This window comes from Mustela lutreola, chromosome 11 (genome assembly GCF_030435805.1).
Source record: "Mustela lutreola isolate mMusLut2 chromosome 11, mMusLut2.pri, whole genome shotgun sequence".
NCBI classification, from domain to species: Eukaryota; Metazoa; Chordata; class Mammalia; order Carnivora; family Mustelidae; genus Mustela; species Mustela lutreola.
In genome coordinates this window covers 96,440,459-96,461,942 of record NC_081300.1, presented here as the reverse complement: position 1 = coordinate 96,461,942, position 21,484 = coordinate 96,440,459, and the positions used below count along the sequence as shown (strand labels likewise).

The 21,484-nt window shown below is 46.7% G+C and overlaps 2 protein-coding genes across 17 annotated transcripts in view; both read left to right on the top strand.

Annotated features, from left to right (window-relative positions):
• The window catches only part of MPHOSPH9 (M-phase phosphoprotein 9), a 67,073-nt gene extending 50,764 nt beyond the window's left edge, over positions 1–16,309 (top strand). For 7 of the 11 annotated variants that reach the window (XM_059138828.1, XM_059138824.1, XM_059138823.1 and 4 more), the window contains 8 exons: positions 2,607–2,741; positions 3,588–3,763; positions 5,457–5,603; positions 6,498–6,618; positions 7,410–7,513; positions 8,235–8,482; positions 8,805–8,873; positions 12,528–16,309. In XM_059138828.1, coding sequence (XP_058994811.1) covers positions 2,607–2,741; positions 3,588–3,763; positions 5,457–5,603; positions 6,498–6,618; positions 7,410–7,513; positions 8,235–8,482; positions 8,805–8,873; positions 12,528–12,629 — 1,102 coding nt within the window. In that variant the 3' untranslated portion in view covers positions 12,630–16,309. Of the gene's footprint in view, positions 1–2,606; positions 2,742–3,587; positions 3,764–5,456; positions 5,604–6,497; positions 6,619–7,409; positions 7,514–8,234; positions 8,483–8,804; positions 8,874–12,527 lie in introns of those variants that run through there. The other 4 variants (XR_009345760.1, XR_009345761.1, XM_059138829.1 and 1 more) reach the window with 4 other exon arrangements.
• A 1,230-nt stretch (positions 16,310–17,539) lies between these two features.
• PITPNM2 (phosphatidylinositol transfer protein membrane associated 2) overlaps positions 17,540–21,484 on the top strand; it is a 135,479-nt gene continuing 131,534 nt past the window's right edge. For 4 of the 6 annotated variants that reach the window (XM_059140013.1, XM_059140010.1, XM_059140004.1 and 1 more), the window contains exon 1: positions 17,540–17,956. The gene's annotated coding sequence lies outside the window, so the exon portion shown is untranslated. The remainder of the gene's footprint in view (positions 17,957–21,484) is intronic. The other 2 variants (XM_059140016.1, XM_059140011.1) reach the window with 2 other exon arrangements.

Sequence of the window (21,484 nt, the reverse complement as noted above, 5' to 3'; positions counted from 1 at the left end):
TTTATATTTTAAGTGAACAGGAACCAATAAGAGATTAATATCTAGGATGTAAAGAACTATAAATCAATAAGAAAAATTCTCTGGAAAAATGATAAAAAAGTATGAACAGATGATTCACAGGAAAAAAAAAACCCTCTAAATGGCTGATAAAATTGAAAAGATGTTCATTTTGCTAGTAATCAGAAAAATGCAAATTAATAAATAAGTAGCATGGGCTACCCCTCACACCATCAGACAGGCCAGGCCAGACTCCAGGGCTAATCATTGCAAATTTTGCAAAGATGTGAAGGAACAGGAACTCTGCTGCTGCTGGTTAGACTGAAAATCGATAAGCTCGTCTGGAGTGTGATTTGACAATATCCAGTAAGACTGAAGATGTGTGCACCCCAGGTTCCACAGTTCTGGTTTTGGATATTTACCTCAGGAATTCCTACACGTGTTAATCACAGCATTGTGGAAAGATGATGCATCAGAAACTAAAATAACCACCGACAGGAGGAGGGATCTGTAAGGTGTGGTATATTTGTACTGTAGGTAAATAGTTCAAATCACGCCCCTGTCTGTGTTAACATGGAGAAATCTGAAGCGTGTAGAGTAGAAACAGCAGCATCACAAGGACGTGTGCATTATGTGGACATTATTTAAAAAATATGTGGACATAATTTAAAAAATGACCTTTCATGCAGAATCTTCTGTCTTAATGTTGAAAACAAATATGTAAAGCATTTGTTAAAACTAAGTACAGGCGAGTGCTTACAGTAGTCTTTGTAATTTTCTAAGGACGTTTAGAATGTTTCTTAATTTAAAAATCGAGGGAAAGGGGTGCCTGGATGGCTCAGTGGGTTAAAGCCTCTGCCTTCGGCTCAGGTCGTGATCTCAGGGTCCTGGGATCGAGCCCCGCATCGGGATCTCTGCTCAGCAGGGAACCTGCTTCCCCCCTCTCTCTCTCTGCCTGTCTCTGCCTCCTTGTGATCTCTGTCAAATAAATAAATCTTAAAAAAAAAAATCGAGGGAAAAAGGGAGTGACTGGGAGTTTAAATAAAAATGAGGAGGGAAGTTATAAGAGGTTTGGCTGTGGCAGGGAGCAGAGAGAGGAAGATACCTCTTGTCTCCTGGTTTCTTTTTTCCCTCCGAAGTGTGATGCGAGGCTATCAAGTGACTGGCAGGGCAGGGTGAGAGGTCGGAGGAGAGTGGAGAAGGTGTGAGGGAGAATCCTGGTGGGAGAATTGGAGCGCGCGGATTACGGAAAGGTATGTTGTCAGCCGTGTTGGGTGTCCATGAGATGGTAATAACCACTCTCTGGTGCTAGCCCAGGCCGTGCGGTTGGGTGGCTTGCTTTCCAGCAAAGCCTAAATGGAGGACTGTAGACACTCAGGAGCGAGACCACCGTGTTCCTCCAGGCTTAGGTCTCTGCTGCCAGTCGGGAGTGATGGAAGGGGAGTACAGAAAGGGGGTCAGAGCAGTGAGTAACCGTGCGCCCCGGAGTAGGTAGAGGGGAACTGGCGAAGCCAAGGGAGGGGTTGATCAGTTGAAAATGGTGAGGCCAGGGATCATAGGCCTTGGGGTCACAGAGCCTTGGTGATGCTTGAGCACCTTAGCCGAAAGAACCTTCAGAGTTGGGATTTTTTTTTTAAAGATTTATTTATTTATTTATTTGACAGAGATCACAAGTAGGCAGAGAGGAAGGGAAGCAGGCTCCCCGCTGAGCAGAGAGGACCCTGGGATCATGACTTGAGCTGAAAGCAGAGGCTTTAACCCACTGAGCCCCACAGGCGCTCCCAGAGTTGGGATTTCTCAAGGGAATGTGTTCTCTAGTGATAAAGAAGTCCAGTGAATGTTCTCCAGTGAGCGGAGGGGGACGAGTAAGCAGGAGTCCGAGTCTAGGCATTGCAGAGAGGTTCAGGCAGCTCCTCCTATGGACAGTGAAGCAGGAAGGCAGGAGCAGGTGTGGAGAAGGTGAGAGCGGTTCGGAAGTCTAGCTCAGGGCCGGTTAATGCACGATGGGTGAGCCTCCATTGGGTTAGGGTTTCCATAGGAGGGGAGGCCTGGCCCCCAGCTGCACGACTCAGTACAGTGGTGCTGGTCACCTTGTGTGGCTTGTTACATTTAAGGTCCTTAAGATGAAATAACATTTAAAGATTGGTTCTTCTCACGAGCCACGGGCTGCATGTGACTAGTGGCGGCTGTGCTGGGCTGTGCAGATAGAGGAGGTTTCTGTTTTCCCAGGAAATTCTTCTAGGCAGTGCTGGTCTGGGAGGAGCGAGAAGGGCCCTCTCACTCCACCTCCTGGGCCTGAGCTGTGGGTTGGGTGTGAAGCATAGAAAGTGTGGTAGGAAGTTGGTTGGTGTTCAGATCTGTGTGGACAGAATACCTTGACTGAGATGCAGAAATATTCCAAAGGAACAGAAACCTAAAATAAGACTTCGGTTGGCTCTGAAAACCATAAAATAAGAATTCGTGTATCTAAAATAAGGGGGCTTCTTGCAGTTTTGGAATTACTGTACAGATGTGTACGTACCATTTCAGAGCAGGGTGCTCTGTGTCTGTGTTCAGCGTGAACTGAAACATGAGCCCATCATGCCTCAGCTCGTTTCTCCCTGTCCTAGCACACTGGCCACCTCCGACGTCAGCAGACGCAAGTGGCTGATCCCAGGGGCGGAGTACTCCATCTTTACCGGCCAGCCTTTGGACGCCCCGGATAACAGGATGGATGACCAGCTGGTGGAAACCTGTGCTTCTGGGTAGGTAGCTTTGTCAGAGGTCAGATTGAGGCTCGGTTACAGTTTCATAGATCTCAGTCGCCTTTAAATGTCTGGGAAGGTCTAAAAGAGCCTTCTCTTCGTGGCTTCAGTGTCTTACTTTTGAGGACCAGATTTTTATTTTACTTTGAAAAGCTAATGGATTTCAGATGCTTTCTGATCAAAGGGCGGGCAGAAGGTCCCCCAATGTGGCCCTGACAGGACAGTGTGCTGTGCACAGTCTCTCAGTTAGGCTAAGGTGTTCACCCTCTCACCTTTTGGACAGCGCATGCAACCAGATTACTCCAGGGCTCCACGAAAGTACCATACTTCTGTATGTGCCGGGGTGTGAAGAGGATTGGGAAGCACTGGTCTGTTACAGGTTCAGTTTCAGTGTATTTGTGTTGTAAAGCAGACATACTCTTTGTGGAGTGTAATTGTTAGCTCTCATGTCATTCCCCTAACAGGGCCAGGGACCTCTGTCTTAGCTCAGCCTGCTCTATGAAATCACCATAGACCCAGCAGCTTCAACAGGAAACACTTTTTCCTGCTGTTCTGGAGGCTGAGTCTGAGATTGGGGTGTCAGCGCAGTTGGGTTCATGGTGAGGGCCCTCTTCCAGGTTATTGGGTCTTGGTCTTTCCTCGCTGAATGTGTGCAGACATCTTTTTAGAAGGGCATTCATCCCAGCAAAGGACCCCCTGCTCTCATGATCTCATCCAAATCTAATCACCTCCCCAAGGCCTCATCTCCTAACACCATCCACTGAGGATTGGGGCTTCAATATACGAGTGTTTTGAGGCACAAATACTCCGTTCATAGCACTGTGTGTCTTACAATTATTATTTAAGGTACCATTCTCCTCCGGAAAAGGATTCTTCATCTGGAAGTTCACCAAGAAGCTTATCGATAACAAAACAAAGAGAGACTTCAGATACACCAGTCATGAAAGCTTTAAAAGAACTTGAGGAAGGAAAAATATTTAAAAATTGGGGCACACAGACAGAGAAAGAGGACACCTCGAATAGTAAGCATTTTTTCCTTGTTTGATATAGATAGATAATAGATTATAGATACCTTCCTCTTTGCCCGCAGTTGTATCACCTTCCTTAAATACTCTGGCTCCTAATTTATCACAGTCATGGCATAACTTGCTGCTTTTATACAAGGCAGACTACATGTTACACTTTTTTTTTTTTAAGGATTTTATTTTATTTTTGTTTATTTTGTTTATTTTTTTAAAGATTTTATTTATTTATTTTTAAATATTTTGTTTATTTATTAGATCACAAGTAGGCAGAGAGGCAGGCAGAGAGAGAGGAAGGGAAGTAGGCTCCCTGCTGAGCAGAGAGCCCGATGTGGGGCTCAATCCCAAGACCCTGGGATCATGACCTGAGCCGAAGACAGAGGCTTTAACCCACTGAGCCACCCAGGTGCTCCTTATTTTATTTTTATTTTATTTGACAGAGCACAAGCAGGGGGAAAAACAGGCAAAGGGAGAGGGAGAAGCAGGCCTCCCTCTGAGCAGAGTGCCCAATGTGGGACTCGATCCCATGACCGTGGGATTATGACCGGAGCCAAAAGTAAACAAAGACTGAGCAACCCAGCGCCCTGTGTTCTAATTAGTGAAGATTTATGAACCATTCTTAAAGATATTTGGAAATTTTCTACATCAATTTGTCATTGGAAAGTTATAATAGACATTTAGTATTCATAAAGTGAGGTGTAGTGTTTTTTACTCTCCCTTCTTGGTTACCGAGCATCTGTCAGGAAGACAAGAAGTGTGTTTTGTTTTGTTTTTTTAAGAATTTGTTTACTGGGGCGCCTGGGTGGCTCAGTGGGTTAAGCCGCTGCCTTCGGCTCAGGTCATGATCTCAGGTCCTGGGATCGAGCCCCGCATCGGGCTCTCTGCTCTGCGGGGAGCCTGCTTCCTCCTCTCTGCCTGCCTCTCTGCCTACTTGTGATCTCTGTCTGTCAATAAATAAAATCTTAAAAAAAAAAAAAAAAGAATTTGTTTACTTATCTGACAGAGCGAGAGAGTACAAGCAGGGGGAACAGTAGAGGCAGAGGGAGAAGCAGGCTCTGTGCTGAGTAAGGAGCCCTATTGTGTGACTCAGTCCCAGGACTCCGGAATCATGACCAGAGCTGAAGGCAGACACTTACTTAACCATCTGAGCCCACCAGGTGCCTCCCCCACCTTTTCTAAGATAATTTTATTTTTTATTTTTAAGTAATCTCTACATCCGATGTGGGGTTCAAAATCACAACCCCAAGATCAAGAGTCACATGTTTTTCCCAACTGAGCCCACCAACCACCCCAGGAAGTACCTTGCTCAACAGCTCACCAGTGCTTACATCTCTTTGTACTCACTCCAGTGCTTGCTTGATCGGGTCTGCTGATTCCATTGTCCAGTCTTGGGCATTGCATCTCCGAAGAAGTATCTGCTAGTAAATAAATCAGTAACTTCCTAAAAGTAATCTCTCTTGAAAAATCGCCGTGAATGGCAATTGTAAACAGGGAGCCAGAATGAATTCATTATAAACCCCCACATTTGTTCTTCATCAAGCATTTTTTAATCCTTACAATGTGTATTTGCAAATAATCATTCTAACCTGGATAGTGAGAATGGCTTGCTTGGCGTAATCATTTCTTAATAAAGGCACCGAACCAGCCCAGGTTTGTTTTGTTTGTTGACTTTTTAACAATTTGTCTGTTACAGAGTTAGCAAATCCTCGGCAAACGGAGACGTCAGTCAGTGCAGGTCGGTCCCCAGAGAAATGCGCCCAACAGAGACAGAAGAGATTTAACTCGGCTTCACAGAGATCGTCGTCTTTACCACCTTCAACTCGTAAATCAAGCACCCCAAGTAAGAGTTAGATGTAATATGTCTCCTGGGCTCAAAAGAGTGGCATCCGAGCTGTGCACACACGTCTGATGTTCTTTTTCCCTCCTGTTCTCTAGCACCTACTAGAATATTCTGAGAACAGAGTCCCTAAAAAGGGTCTTGCTCAGTAATACCATCTGACTGTATAGACACTGTGACGATAGGTGAAGAAATTATCACGGCATACTGTTTTGTGTGTGTCCAGCAGATTCCTTTTTGCAACTTAAGCCATTTCACAGTTTCTGAGAGCGTTGACAACTATCTAATTAAACATTAGTTCAAACAAATTAATTTAAACTAATTTAACCTGGAAAAGATGCTTCTTTGCATAAATAGTTACGTCTGGTTTCTTTAGTCAGTTACAGTTACGGTTCTAAAGGTTAGGCATTGGATTTCTGTTTTCTTGATTTTCATATTCAGAACAGCTAAAGATATTTCTGTGTCGCCCCCCCCCCCCACCCGTGTGATGGAGCGAGAGTGTGTGTCCCCATGTGATGGGAGCGGGAGCCAGCGTTTGTGTGTATCTGTGTGACTGGAGTGCACACCAGTGATTGTGTGTCCCCGTGTGATGGGAATGTGCACTGGGCACTGGTGTTTCCATCTTATTTCCAGTCGACTTCTAAAATCCTGAAAAACCAGTTTTGAGTCTGAGTGCTGACCCTGCAGCCGGATACACTAAAATGTTGACAGTGGTTCCCTCTAGGTGTTAGGATTATGAATTATTTTTAATTTTGTATGCTCTTACTTTCAGAAAGTTTTATAATAAAATTGTATTCCATTAAAGTTAGAAAAGAGTACTGAGAAAGGAAGTATGCTCTGCCAATATATGTATTGTATAGAAGGAAAAGTGAACTTCCTCTTCATTTTCTTCTGTAGCAAAAAGAGAGATTATGTTAACGCCAGTGACTGTGGCTTATAGTCCAAAGCGATCCCCAAAAGAAAATCTGTCCCCAGGATTTAGTCATCTACTGAGCAAAAATGAAAGCAGTCCAACTCGGTAAGTTCTCTAAAATAGTAGAATAAAATATTACTGATTTTTTTTTTTTAAGTGTCAGCTTATAGCTATCACTAATTTTTCAGTTGCCAGTGGGAACCCTGTGGATTTAACTCACTTAAATGAATGTCATATTAAAAGTAAAAAAGTACTATAATCCGTGAAAACAGTTTTTAACTATGGAAACTGGCTACTACTGAGTTTAAGTACTGCGTCAGAGTCCCTTCCAGCTTTTGGGTATAGAATGACAATTCTTTGTTTTCCTGAAAAGGTTTATGATACAGGGCAATTTTTGAACCATTTGTATAAGAGAGCAGGCTGTCCTGGGATGGCCCTGGCATATGCGTAAGTTTCCCTGGGTGCTTGGGACAGTTGTCCTCTTTCTGAAGCAGCGTGGCCACAGGGCGTGCTCCTGTGGGGAACTGTGGATCCCTACGCTGTAAGAGCTGGCCACCTGGCTCGGTCAGGCTCTTGAGAAATTCCTTAAGCACAGTGAACCTCAGTTTCCTCTTCTGTAAAACAGGAATAATAATACTTGGCCCACATATATTAGAACTTGTTATAAAGATTGGAGGAGCTAATGTATGGGTAAATGCTTTAAGTCTCTAATACATGAATATAATTTTGTGTTAGAAAATATAAATTAAGCTTCAGTTTTAGAAAATTATATGACCAGCTTTCTTTTTAAAAAATACATGAATATGTGAGTTATCCGGACACCAGCTCAGCTTTCTAGTGGAGACAGGGAAAATCAATTAACATTTTTCTCACAAGTAACTTGCTTCATTCAATAGATTTGATATACTTTTGGATGATTTAGATACTGTTCCTGTGTCTGCTTTACAACGTACCAATCCAAGAAAACAACTCCAGTTTCTTCCTCTAGATGACTTGGAAGGTATCTTTTCCTAAAAAATTACTAGTTATGGTTTTAGTCATTCATTTTGTGAATTTCTGGTATCTTTTCAAGGTCCTAAATAGTGTAATATCCTGCACTTAAAAAATTTTTCTGCCCAAGGGCCTCTAAGAACATGCGTTGGTGCGGCTCATATAATGTGTCAGGGCTATTATCCTGATAGAAAAGTTGGGAAACTGAGGTACAGACATTGTTAATGCTTGCTTACTAGAGCCATACTGTTCCATTTCTCTTTTACATTCTGGCATTTCTGTGCAACTTGGGCGGCGGGTTATTATTTTTTTTTCTTTTTTCTCATTTATCTTTGAAGTTTGGAATAAAGTACAAGATAATGCATATGAGTCACTTGGGCAGACCCGGTAAGATGCTGGCTCTGCACTGTTGGTTTGGGTTTGTGTCCGCTAAATGTGAGCTTAGCGCTTAACTTTTTTTTTTTTTTTTTGGCTTTAAGTTTTATTAAAAGTTCTTTTGAGCTCACAGAAAGTTTATATACCTTCTCTTAGGGACGTTGTACAGATTGTCCAACCGAGAGCAAAACTTTTAGAATTCTATGGAGGAAAAGCACTGACTAAATGTGATTATTGTGTTTCTTTTTGTTACTTTTTTTGGTATGTGGCAGCCTTTAGATAACATATATAGTTATGTATATGATCGATCAGGAAGATGGATATGAAATAAAAGAAAATCCCTTTCTCTCTGACAGAAAAAAAATACTCAGAAGCAGCCACCGACATCCATGCTAATCACAGCCCTTCTCCCGAACTGTTGCCAAATGAAGTGAAGAAAGTGTCTGTGAGATCAGCCTGGGAGAAGAATAAATCAGTTAGCTATGAACAGTGTAAGCCCGCGTCAGTAGCACCACATGGTAATGATTTTGAATATACAGCAAAAATTAGGACCCTAGCTGAAACGGAACGGTTTTTTGATGAACTTACAAAAGAAAAAGACCAGGTAAAAACAAACAAAAACTTTAAAACAAAAACAACAGAAAAAACCTTTTTCTGAACTTAATGCCTATGTCTGAGGAATAGTCAGAAGGGAGTTACGGAGTCAGACCGTGCCAGAAGCTTCTGTGGCTTGCACAGCAAAGCCGCGCTGGGAGCCAGTTTGAGCTGAGCTGCCCTTGCTGACTGGGGCAGGGGGAGTGGCGGTGCAGGCCAGGCGGACAAGGAAGTACTAGGCCGAAGCCTGTCCTTTCCATTCTGTTACAGACGTCCCTGCCACTCATCAGAATTCTTCTGTTTTTATTTAAATTTTGTTTGTGTGTCAACAGATTGAGGCGGCACTAAGTCGAATGCCTTCTACTGGAGGACGAATCACTTTGCAGACAAGATTAAACCAGGTGAACCGTCTTAGCTTGAATCTGCATCGGCTGGCTGCGTGGTGCGGGCTGGTGCTCGTTTAGCCGAGAGGACGTGTTAGGCGTCCTGAAGCAACTGGGCCAGACTTATAGCCTTTTGGGAAGTGTTTGGTGATTATAGTATATTTTAGAACTGCACTGTGGTTTTCTGGAGTAAAAAGTGATTTTTCCTTTATACTTAATGAAAAAGATCTTCCTGCTACTATGCAATATGGCTTTGAACAGATCTTACATTAAGCGTCTCCCCTCAGCTCAGGTCATGATCCCGGGGGTCTTGGGATCCAGCACCCCCTGCTCAGCGGGAAGTCTGCTTCTCCCAGCTCTTGCTTGGGCTTGGGTGTACTCGCTCTCTCAAATAAATAAAATCGTCAAAAAAAAAAAGAGAGATGTGATTCCATTATTGAGCAGGAGATGGTGCAGGCGAAGCAGCTCATGTGCATTTGTTTTAGCTGCTTTCCAGAGAGAAAAATGCATGAAGCCATGGGACGTTGAAAATCTCCTTTTTGTAACATTTTAAGCATAACAACAAGGATATGTCTCTTACATAACTGCATGTTTTGGCTTTTCAGTGCTTTAACTTCAGGAAAAAGTCATTTTCAGATTGATCTGTGATACCAGAAGGGAAAAAAGCAAAGAAAACAGCGGAGGTCTTTCCTTGGGCCTCTATGCCTAACTTCTCCTTAAGACTTTAAGTCTGTTACAGTTTTTGTTGGTCCCAAAGTCTTTAGTCAATAATTTATAAGACTCCACACATGAAACTCTTCTTCCTTATTGGGAAGGCAGAAGGAAAACTTGTAGATATTCTTGATTCTAAACTTATCTGAAACATTTGTTTAATATATATATTTTTTAATTTATTTATTTGACAGAGATCACAAGTAGAGAGAGAGGCAGGCAGAGAGAGAGAGGAGGAAGCAGGCTCCCCGCTGAGCAGAGAGCCGGATGGATGTGAGGCTCCATCCCAGGACCTGGGATCCTGACCTGAGCTGAAGGCAGAGGCTTTAACCCACTGAGCCACTCAGGCGCCCCTAATATATTTTTATATAATGATTGTAAGCTTTTAAAGTAACTTAAAAGGGAGTAGATCCTGTTCATACATGTCAAAGCTGTTCGTCCAGTAAGGAGACCAGTGACAGTGAAAAGGGACTGAAGATGATTATATATGATTCGTAAATGAAAAGAGTAAAATTGGGCAAAAACAAAAAAAAATTCAGTCTCACCCATGAGTAAAAAACTACACATCTGAACAAAAGCTTTATTTTTTGAAAAGATTTTATTCATTAGAGAGACAGAAAGAGCGTAAGTTCAGGGAGAGGCAAAGGAAAAGGGAGAAAGAGACTCCCGCTGAGCAGGGCACCTGATGCGGGGCCTGTCCCAGGGCCACAGGATCATGACTTGAGCTGAAGGCAGATGCTTAATCAGCCATACAATTAACCAACTGAGCCATCCAGGTGCTCCAAAGCATAATTAAAAAAAAAAAAATTATTTAGTTATTTTGAGAGAAAGTGTGCAGGCCCTGGTTAGAGGAGGGGCCAGAGGGAGAATCTCAAGCAGACTCTCCCCATGATGCCTGGGGCCTGACACAGGCCTCGATCTCATGACCCATGAGATTATGACCTGAAACCAAGAGCCAGATGCTCCACCAAATAAGCCACCCAGGCAACCCAAAAAAGCATCATTTAAAAACAAAAACAAAAACCTTACATAGGCAGATATTTAAACATACCCCCTCCCTCCCCAAAAAAAACCCAAAACAGTACACAGGGTCTAGAAAACCATGTTCTCATACATGGCAGGTAGAAGAGGAAATTGTCACAAACCTTTTGGAATTTAGTTTGACCTAGATCCAGAGCTTTAGATTTTTGTATTTTTTTCAGACCTAGCATTTTTCTCCTGGGAATGATTCCGAAGGCAATGCTTATAGATGTGTGCAAAGAAACCTTTTTAAGAATATTTATTGCAGGATTATTTAACATTAAAAGCAACCTAAATTTCTACTAAAAGATAGTTGGTTAGGGGCGCCTGGGTGGCTCAGTTGTTAAGCGTCTGCCTTCGACTCAAGGCATGATTCCCAGGGTCCTGGGATTGAGCCCTGCATCGGGCTCCCTGCTCAGTGGGAGGCCTGCTTCTCCCTCTCCCACTCCCCCTGCTTGTGTTCCCTCTCTAGTTGTGTCTCTCTGTCAAATCAATAAATAACATCTTTAAAAAAATAAAAGATTTTTGGTTAAATCTAATGGAATATTGCACACTAATTTAAAATGATATCATAGAAAGATATTTCATAACAAAAGTTCAGTTGAAAAATGTTTTGAAGTAGTGAATATGATTCTGTTTTTATTTTTCTTCTTAATGATGTGGGTATCTACACAAAAACCCCAGGAAAGAGGACCTGGTTATTTTTACTCCTCTGTCTTCTAAGTATTTTATCATGAATGTGTGATCCTTTTATTATTTTTTTATTTTAATTTTTTATAAAGATTTTATTTGAGAGTGAGCAGGCAAGAGAGAGCACAAGCCAGGGAGCCGATCTTGGGGCTCCATCCAGGCACCTGAGCTGAAGGCGGCCACTGAACTGACTGAGCCACCCAGGCTCCCCTCGGGTGATCCTTTTATTTTATTGTGAGAGATCACAAGTAGGCAGGGAGGCAGGCAGAGACAGAGGGGGAAGCAGGCTCCCTGCTGAGCAGAGACACCCCCCCCCCGCGATGTGGGGCTCCATCCCAGGACCCTGAGATCATGACCTGAGCTGAAGGCAGAGGTTTTAACCCACTGAGCCACCCAGGCACCCCGGGTGATCTTTTTATAATTAAAGTTGTTAAAGAGGAATTTTAAAGTTTTATTTAAGGATACCATTGGAGTTAAGACTGAATAAAGTATCTAAAATGATAAATTTATATTCCAGGCGCTATTTATTTAATTGTAATACTGCTCATTTATTTATTTATTTGAAGATTTTATTTGACAGAGATCACAAGCAGGCAGGGGGGCTGGAAGCAGGGTCCCTGCTCAGCAGGGAGCCCAATGTAGGGCTCAATCCCAGGACCCTGAGATCATGACCTGAGCCAAAGGCAGAGACTTAACCCACTGAGCCCCCCAGGTGCCCCATGTACTGCTTATTTAAAAATAGCAGTTGTTACATTGATTCTTTGTGAAATCTCTTTTCTTGCAAGAAACTCCTCCAGTGTATTCCCTTCCTTTTTAACTTAGACATTCTTGTCAGAAGAAAGTTGCTTGACATACACCTAAGTGGGATAAGGCGCCAACCCGTTTCTTCTGATGACGTGTGTAAAGTGCCTCTGGGTTCCTCTTGGTCTGCTCTCAGTCCAGCAGAGGCTGAGAGTCGCCTTCTCCCGTCTGTCCTGTTGCCCTTGCTGAGATTTTCACACCCTGCAAGCAGCAGGGTACTGGGGCTGTTAGGGCACTGAGTGCAGCATTTATTCTGGATGGTTGAGACCCTGATTTGTGTTGTTTAAAGAGACGATATAAATAAGAGGAAGTGTGTAAAAAACACAACTCTGTAATTTGAATGTTTCTGCCTGCCCCTTTGCTAAAAGAAAGGTCAGTTTGGTGGTAATCAGAGAACCAGTGAACCTGATATAGAATTCTGACGCAACTTCTCCTGTGATTTCCCTTTAGGAAGCCTTGGAAGATCGTTTGGAAAGGATTAATCGAGAACTGGGCTCAGTTCGAATGACATTAAAGAAATTTCATGTGTTGCGTACCTCTGCAAATCTATGAGATTTGTAGCCATTAAATTTTGAGACATTTTTGTTTGCACTAATGTATAATTATGCACTCAGAAAAGGCAAACTATTTTGTACTGTTTATAAGCCTTCAAATAGTAGTTTTACAATCATGCTATTCTTTACACTTGCTGTTTTATACTTCAAATGGCCACATATTTTCAAGATATTTTTGTTATGCTCAGGAATCTCTTGTATATTTTACTATTTAAAAAGTATTATTTTTAAATAGTATAAGTCTCCAGTTTATATCCATAGTAAGGAAATGTAAACAGGGGAGGCAGCTTGTTTCTAAACAAATAGTGTTAAACTTTTACAATTAACTTTGCACACTAATTTTATATACTTGTTCTACATTGTGAATATGATTCTTTTTTTAAAAAAATAAATGCTTAAGAGTAGCTTCCATAATAGACCAATACATGCTGAATCCAAAAAAAAAAAAAAAGAATGCAGCATACCCTGAATTTTAGTTGTGTTGAGATTTTTTTTTTTCTTAATGGTAATGCAGTTCCTTTAGGAACAAGTCTTAGAGTGATTATTACAGTAGTAATAATAATGGAACTATTGGAAGTAATGGAATATTGGAAAGCTTTGGAAACTGTGAATAACTCATTTTGTTTCCCTTGAACTTTATTGTCTGTAAGGAAAGAGAAATGAGTGCTCTTATTCTCTAATGTTGTCACATATGTAGTACTTTCCAGAAAACGGTAAGCCGTTGGGGGAGCCGGGGCTTTCTGCCCAGCATTCCGAGTGAAACCATGTCCCTCCGGTGGCCATAAGGTGATGATGGATCAAGCTTTGATGAAAGACCACCACCACCCAGCAAGGGTTCAGAGTGGTCCTGGTTTCTGCCATCAGAGCCACCGAGCAGATGTTTTCAACCCCACTGCCTCCCACCACCCCCGCCAAAAAAAAAAACAAACCCTCCAGCCATGGCAGGGGCTGTCAGGATGCTAGGTTTAGATTAGAGTCCCCTCCCCTTAATGTGCACAGGCAGGGAATGTGTGCGGATGGCGCGTGGGCCTTTCCTTGGGCCGTGCTGGGGACCTGCCGCTCATGGCCTTGGCAGCGGCACCCGGGCAGGAGGCTGTGCTCTGATCAGCAGCAACAGCAGGTGTATGTTCTGACCTCGGGTCAAGTCCGGGCTGCCCCACTGCCCATTTTTCGGGGGCTGGTTGGAATCCAGTGCCCACATATCTGTGTACATGTTCATAAATAGACTCATTCTAAACTTGCAGAATTGATTGCCACTGATGATGCTCAGGTTTTAAAGTTTGGTTTTCTTTTGAACTTTTTCTTCTTATGTGACTCTTAGCAGCTTGTAGTTATAATGAGCCAAGCCAAGCATCACTCCACTAGGGTCTGTGTATGCCTTTGAGCAGGGAATCTCAAACTGCACCCTTCACCAAAGCTTACCTGGCTGAGCTCTGGGCCCGTTGCCCCAGCGGGCTCCCTTCTCAGCTTCCTGGGTGGTCCTCCGTCAGGAGGGGCCATCTGACACCTGCCTCTTCTGTTCCTATTCGTGAATCGAACCTTTGCTCCCATCTCCTGCCAACAGTCGAAGACCTTGGGCTAATCACAATTATTCATCAACAGAATAAGTGCCTTTATTCATAGTACTTTTTTTTAACCTTTTTTTTTTTTAAGTCAACTAGTTAAAGAATATGTTAATTTTAATCAAGCTCCAGTACAGCTGTGTTAAGACCTAGTAAAGGGATCGACTTTACTGATGGTTATTACCTTTGTGTTCCTAGATGTGACATTAGAATCTAACTTGAAAATTATTAGGATATTCCTTGTTGCTCCTTTTATCATCAAGTCCACTACCTTCTCAAGAATAGGAAATTGCCATTTCAGAAGTTTTATCTTGTGAAGGAGTTACCTTCTTAGTAGTCTCTATTGGCTTATTCCAAGAAAGATCTGAAACCCCATCAAAACCTCTTCTGTGCCTATCAGAAAACATGTGCTTTGATTTTTTTAAATATATAATAAATTGTAAGTACCACTTATTTAAACATTTTTTTTTAAAAAAACCTTTTTCTTCATAGCTGTAAAGAGGAGAACCAAGGAAAATCCTTTCAGCCATCTTTCCCTTTTTCGTGCTTGATTTACAAACACAGAACACTCCACTTAAAAACAACTCAACCCCAGAAGTGGCGATGTTAGAAAGTTGCGGGTGTCCCTGGGAGGTGAATTGCTTGGCTCCTGGCTGGGGCTGAGCTGCTGGAGAGGAACAGCCTGAAAGCACCTTCCACTTCGGGGAAGTGCCTCTTTTAATGCAAGTAGAGTTTACTCTTTTGCCGGGGTTCTGTACTGGGAGAGCCAGGCAGACCTGGGTCACCACCTGGCTGGGCCTGCCGGGCTCTGCAGCAAGAGATAAGATGAAGCGATAAGCTTCCTTCCATTTTAAAGGAGATTAGGTAAAGTACCTGGTGCTTCCTAACTTTTCAACAAAAGTACACATTTCAGATTCATTTGGAGTTAATCAAGGCTTTGAAGTAGTGATTTAGGACTTTTTAAATAGGAAAGTAGGTTGTGCCCCCAGCAATTGATTTAAAAATTGCCTTGGGTTGGTTGACATTTCTGTTAGGTGGTCTAAGATGATCTCTCCACCTTTTTGCAAAAAACAAAACAAAACTCTTGGAATTCATATGATCTTCCTGGTGTGAGGTGTTTGTTTTTTGACTATTAAAACTGGTAACCTGTTGGGTTGAAGTTCAGAAGCATCTAAAATAGGGGATCTGGGGTTATTTGATGTAAACATAGGTTATTTTCCTTAAAAAAAAAAAAAAAAAGGTTTTGTCCATGTAACCAAAATAATGGCTCCTTTGAATGTCCCATAATTAGAGGTCCAAGGTGGTGGCCTCTAAGGCAGGACCGCAGGAAGGCTGGTCTGCACTAGGCATCAGAAGGGCCATATGAACACGAGGGTTGTTTTTAGAGTTTGGTTCCCCTTCTTAACTCTGAAGACTCAGGCGCTTTGCTGAATGCTCTTTAAATTTGAATTCTGCCCTTACATATGTAGTAAAATTAGACATTTTTGTCATTTTAATTTTTATCTCAAGCAATTTTCATTACATTTTAATGTGTCACTTGTGCTGCGAGTCTTTAAGAAGCTTTAAAAAGTAAGTGCATACCTAGCACCCTTCATGAGTCCTACAGGTAAATCATGTTTACCCATCACGAGAGTGTGCGTGGTCATGAGATGTGCAGGTCTGATTAAACCAATTATATTGCACACATTCTGCAGGAAATGATAATTTTTTGCCAAGAGTTCTGTGGCAGTATGATAATAAGTTAAACTACACCAGTATCTTAGGACCTGTGTTGCAAAGCCTTCTTCTGACTTACATTTTATTTCAGTAGATGCCTCTCAAATAGGAGGAATCAAGCCATAAATTTGCATTTGCTGGACAGGACGTACCACGTCATCGCTGTGACTCCAGACTTCAAAGATAATCGCTTTATTCACAATTGCACTGTAACAGTGACCAAAACAATGTGAAACACTTGCTTCCTCCAGTGCTGCTGATGGTCAGGCAGAGACAAGTGCTTGCTGCAGTTTTTTTTTTAATCTAGGCAAGTATTGGAGTCATGGGATTGTAAGCTCTGTGAGAGCAGGGACCATCATGTCTTGCGTACAGGCACTCAATAAATACTTGTGGATATGAACTGCCTTGTGATATCAGTGTATTTATTCCTACCGGGTTATTGGGGGAGCTGCTTTTTGATGAAGGCCTCCCAAATTTTGAGTGCAATCATGGCAAGGTTGCAGTGGTATCGCCTAGGGGCTCAGCTCGGGGTGGCAGACAGGCAAAGAGCCTCCCTCTGGATATCTCTCTGCATGCGCCGGAAACCATTCTCAGTGGGACTTAAGGCACCTCTGGGTGGAGGGAAGAAGGTGAGGGTCTCGTATTTGTTGGGACACCTTCACTGGTCTCCGAGTGATCGCCCTAAGATGGTAAGACGGGTATTTTGAGAGATGTGTAATGATTGATGGCTTTCCTGGCCTCCTCTCCAATTCTAAGTCACCGCAGGGTCGAGTAGCCTCTGGTGGTTTTGCCCGGGCTTTATCGGAACAGTCTGGGGCTGCTTTAATTATAGCGCTTGCCCTTCCAGGGGAAAGCGCTCCTTTCGCCCACACAAGGACAGGTAAGCTAGGTTTTAGGTGTGGCCCATTTGGTTCCATTACTTCAGCCCTTGGCAAAAAAGCCGTTCCCGCTCAATCTAACTACATACTCAGCGATTCATTGTCAATTTTACCCTGTACCCTCTTGGCCGTCCTGTTCCTAACTGGAGAGTCCAGTCGGGAGGGAACATCAAGATGAATCTGTTTCTGATCCTCTTCCAGGTCCTTTTTGAGGTCGGGGACTAGAGCTTCACACATCCCTTCTGTTAACACCGCTCCCGCTACTTCTGATGACCAAGGGGCATTTTCATCTTTCGTGCCCAAAGCGAGCGTATTCGGTACTGGGGAGAGAACCCCCTGCCAGCCGCACACCTGGTCTCTGGCTTTTAGGTTTGGGCCTCATGAAGTCGTACGCGGTTTGTTCCCCTAGATCTGTCGGCTTACTCCCTAACTTCGTTTTTAAGAAAGCTACTTAAGTGACGATCGCCGCAAGCCTACTCGTCCCCTTCCGCGAGGGCACTTGGCGGCTCTAGCGCGGTTTCAAGGCCCGCGGGGTCCGAGGAGCCGAGCCCCCCGCCCCAACCCCCCCCCCCCCACGTCCCCCGGCCGGGGAAGCGCGAGCCCCGGCCGCGGAGGGGAGACAGCGAGCCGGCCCGAAGTTCGCCGGCGTTCTTCCGGCGGAGCCCAGCCCTCGGGGCGGGCGGGGGCGGCCCCTCGCCGGGACTCGCCGCCGCTCCCCGCGCGGCCTGACGGAGGCGCAGGCCCGCCGCCGAGTGGGGGAATGCGAGGCGGGCCCGGCGCGCACGGGCAGCAGCGGCCGCTGGGGCGCGCGGGGCACGGCGGCGGCGCGGCGTAGAGCTGTCCAGCCCGTCCGCGGGCGCGCCCGGCCCCGCGCCCCGCCGGCCGCCGCCTCCTCGTCCGCCTCGACCGCCGCGGCCCGGCGCGCAGCGCGCTCACCCGCGGGGCCGGCACGTGCGCGCCCGCCGCCCGCGCCGACGGCCGGGGAGCATGCCCGCGGGGGCCCGGCCGCTCGCCCGGGGCCAGCTGGCGGCGGCGGCGGCGGCGCGCGGAGCCGCGGGGCGCAGCCGGCCGGGTCGGGGCCGCGGGGCCCGCGCCTCCCCGGCGGCGTGAGGCGGCGGCGGCGGCCCAGCGCGGCCGAAGAGGACGGAGCCGCGGCCGCGCAGAGCGGGGTGAGTGTGTCCGCGGTCCCGGCCGGAAGGCGGCGCGGCCGGGACCCTCCCCGGGGCCGCCAGCGGACCCCGGAGAGCCGTGCGCGGGGCGGCGACCCCGGCCGGGCGGCGGCCTCGGAGGCCCCGGCTGCGCCGGCCCGCGCGCCCGGGAGGGAGGGAGGAAGGGCGGGGGGTGGGTGGGGGAAGTGGGAGCCCCGGGCCCGGCCGCCCCGCGCGGGGAGGAGGGTGTGGCGCGCGCCGGGACCCCCACCTCAGGAAGTCGCCCCGGAGCCCGCGCCCCCCGCCCCCGCGAGACCCACCGGCCCTCCGGAGTCGGGCCCCAAATGCTAATTTCCCAATTTCCGTCGGTGGCGGCCGGGGCGCGGAGGACTCCCCTCCCCCAGTGGCAAGTGTCACCGCGGTCAAGGGGCAGGTGTGTGTGCGGTGCCGGGCCTGTCCGGTCTGGCCCGCGCTCCGGAGGAAGGGCCCGGGAAGGGGCCGGGAGGAAGTGGTGGGCTCAGCCCTCTGTCCAGCCTTCTGCCGTTTCCCGCCTGCAGCCGGACATCCCTCTAGCTCTGGCCGTGGCTGGGTGGGTTGTCTGGGGCCTAAGCCTGGGGTGTGGCCCTCCGAGGGGGGCCAGAACTTAGAAGAAGGTGCTCCAGGTGCCCCTCGGGCTGGAGGAAAATCTGGCCCATCTCCATCCCGAGAGTCTCCCTTTGCTGTTGTAACCTGAGGCGCCGCTGTCTTAGGGCAGGCAGCTGCCCCTTCCCCCCTGCCCCTCATCCTTTCTTATCAGGGGCAGGGCTGATGGCTGTTTGGGGGCGAAGGGGGACACTTCCTCCTCCCCCATAATGTGCAAATACCATCCCCCCCAAGAAACCCCAAATCAACATTCTAAGTAAACAATGTGCTTGCTAAGCAAATGTCATTTCAAGGCAAGTCCTCTGGCTTTGTCCCCTTTCAGCAGAGCTGCTGCCCCTATATAGAAATTCTAGATTCCTCATTCTACACTCTTCTCCCTACCTCTGACGCAGGGGCTGGGGCGCTTCTGCAAAGTCTCAGGCTTGCCCACGTCCCCCTCTCCAGAATCGGGATTCTCTAAAGGACACCTCGTTTGAGCATCTTTCTGGGTCCGCTACCAGCTCTCACCCCAGTCCTCATGTGGGAGTCACTGAAGCTGGTAGGACTGGGCCCTCCCCGTCCTTCCTCTGGACCTGAGCTAGCACCAAGGCCCCCAGTGCGACCGACTGTCTCTGCTCCAAAGTGTCACAGCACTTTAATGTCTCTCGTGTGGCTCTTACCGCTGTCTGCCTTATTTTACAGTTACTTTTTGTGCCTGCTTTTTATCTCCTCTGCTGGCTTGGGAGCTGCTGCAGGAGAGGCCTGGAGTTTGATTCGTCCCCAGTCCCCCGCCCTGGCTCAGCACCGTGGGCACAGTCCCCGGCTAGATGGAGTCAAAGCCCCCTCCCCAGCTTGCCTCTAGGGCCCCAGCTCCTCTGGCTCCTGGACTTTTGCAGTTAAATTGTCTTTCCTGTCTTCGGAGTCCATGTGTCCTGATGGGAAGAGATTCCCCAGCCCTCTCGCTTTGGGTTAGGCAGCATTGTTTTTCTTGTAGGGAGTGACTTGCTAAATGACGAGGGCAGTGTATACTTTGCTGTTCTCTGGGTGCTGAGTGTGGAATGGCCCTTCTCTCTGACCTCCCACAGCTCTCGGTGTGTGGCAGGCAGCAGGGTAGAGAACTGGACTACCCAGGTGGAGGCTCCAGGCCTGGCTGCCCTTCCGTGTCTGCGTGCGCTTAACGAAGTCACTTGGTTTCTACTGGTCTGGGTTTGGTCCTTAATGAATCTGAGAGAAAATTCCTCTGCATGGTACAGGCCCCTCAGGATCTGGGCCCTGCCTCCTCTCCTCTCTTATCAACTTTCTATTATCAGAACCCAGGCTTGTCCCCACACGCCTTCCTCGAGAAGGTTGATCACCTTTACCTTTGTGCTACCCTAATGGGACGCACGCTGTGGAACAGCAGGCTCCTGTTTACAGGCGGCCCCCAGCCTCCTACTTAGGCTGGGCGTTGGGGGGAGTGGTGCTGGAGTGCTTTTCTCTGTATCCCCAAGGCCTGGCTCAGGGTGGGCTCTCAGGAGAATGTTGGGTGAATGGCGAGGGGTCAGCTCCGATGACGTCAAGGGTCCTCACCCCAAGTCGACTCTCGTACCTTCTCTCTCGGGGGATCCAACTTTCCTCCCTCTCTGAGGCCAATATTAAAACCAAGCAGACGTTCTCCTCGCCATGCCGTCTGGTTACGTCTTTCCAACTTGGTCTCTGAGAAGAACCAGTCATGGAGGATGTGCAGTGACACATAAAGATTAGAAGAGGAAACTTCTGGTCCTTCAAGATCGTTGCCTTGGTGCTTTTGAAAAAGATGTCGTGGGCCTTGTACTCTGGACGGAAGGACTCTGAGGATCTGGCTCCTGGGGCCTCCGTGCTGGGCAGGGGCCATGGTCAGAGTCTGCAGTCACGCGCTCGCTCGCCACTTCTCAGCCGTGCCAACAGGAGATGCGCTCCTTTGCAGACAGCCATCGGGAGGCCAGCTTCACCCGATCCCCTGCCGCCGGGCGCGGTCTTTGCGTTGCTTCTCCATAGCTCCTTCCCTTGATGTTGGTTCGGCTTTTACTGGGGACCCGGGGATGTTATTAAAGGGAGCTGTGGCCGATCTACGTTTGGTTTGCTCTGAAGCGGTTGCAGAGGGCATCACTCCCTCTGTTCAAGGCTTCCAACGGAGCGTCGCATGAAAAATTTCTCTTCCGGTTTAGGGCCAGGCATCCTTGGCCTTGCCTGCAGGAGACTAGGTCGCTGTACTTCCAACCATGAGAAGGAACCGGGAAAGAAAACCTGCACTGTGTGTCTACTCCGTGCACATGTTCTTCCCCTGTTTTCTCAGAGGAAGAAACTAAAACACAGGGAGATCCACGGATTTGCCCAAAGGCTCTCGATTTGTACCCCATTTTGCCCGAGTCTCCCCTTGCCGCTCGCACTTTCTGATTGATTATGGTTACCTTTTTTTTTTTCCTAAAGATTTTATTTATTTATTTGACAGAGAGAAGCACAACAAGAGAGGGAACACAAGCAGGGGGAGTGGGAGAGGGAGACGCAGGCTTCCTACTGAGCAGAGAGCCTGATGGGCTGGATCCCAGGACCCTGAGATCATGACCCGAGCAGAAGGCAGACACTTAACGACTGAGCCTCCCAGGCGCCCCATGATTATGGTTACCTTTTCTTCTTGGCTTCTAGAATGCTTGATACACAATACAGTGTTCTGTTCAGTAACCATATTCACTGAGCCTTCTGGTCAGCATGTTTTTTTTCTATTTCCTTTGTGCGTGCTTTCGTGTGTGTGTGTGTGTGTGTGTGTGTGTGTGTGTGTGTGTAGATCCCTCTCTATTCTTTTTTTAAAAAATATTTATTTATTTTGTTTTAGAGAGATAGCATGCACAAATGATGGGAGTGTAGGAACGGAAGGAGAAGGGGAGAATCAATCTCAAGCCAGATGCGGGG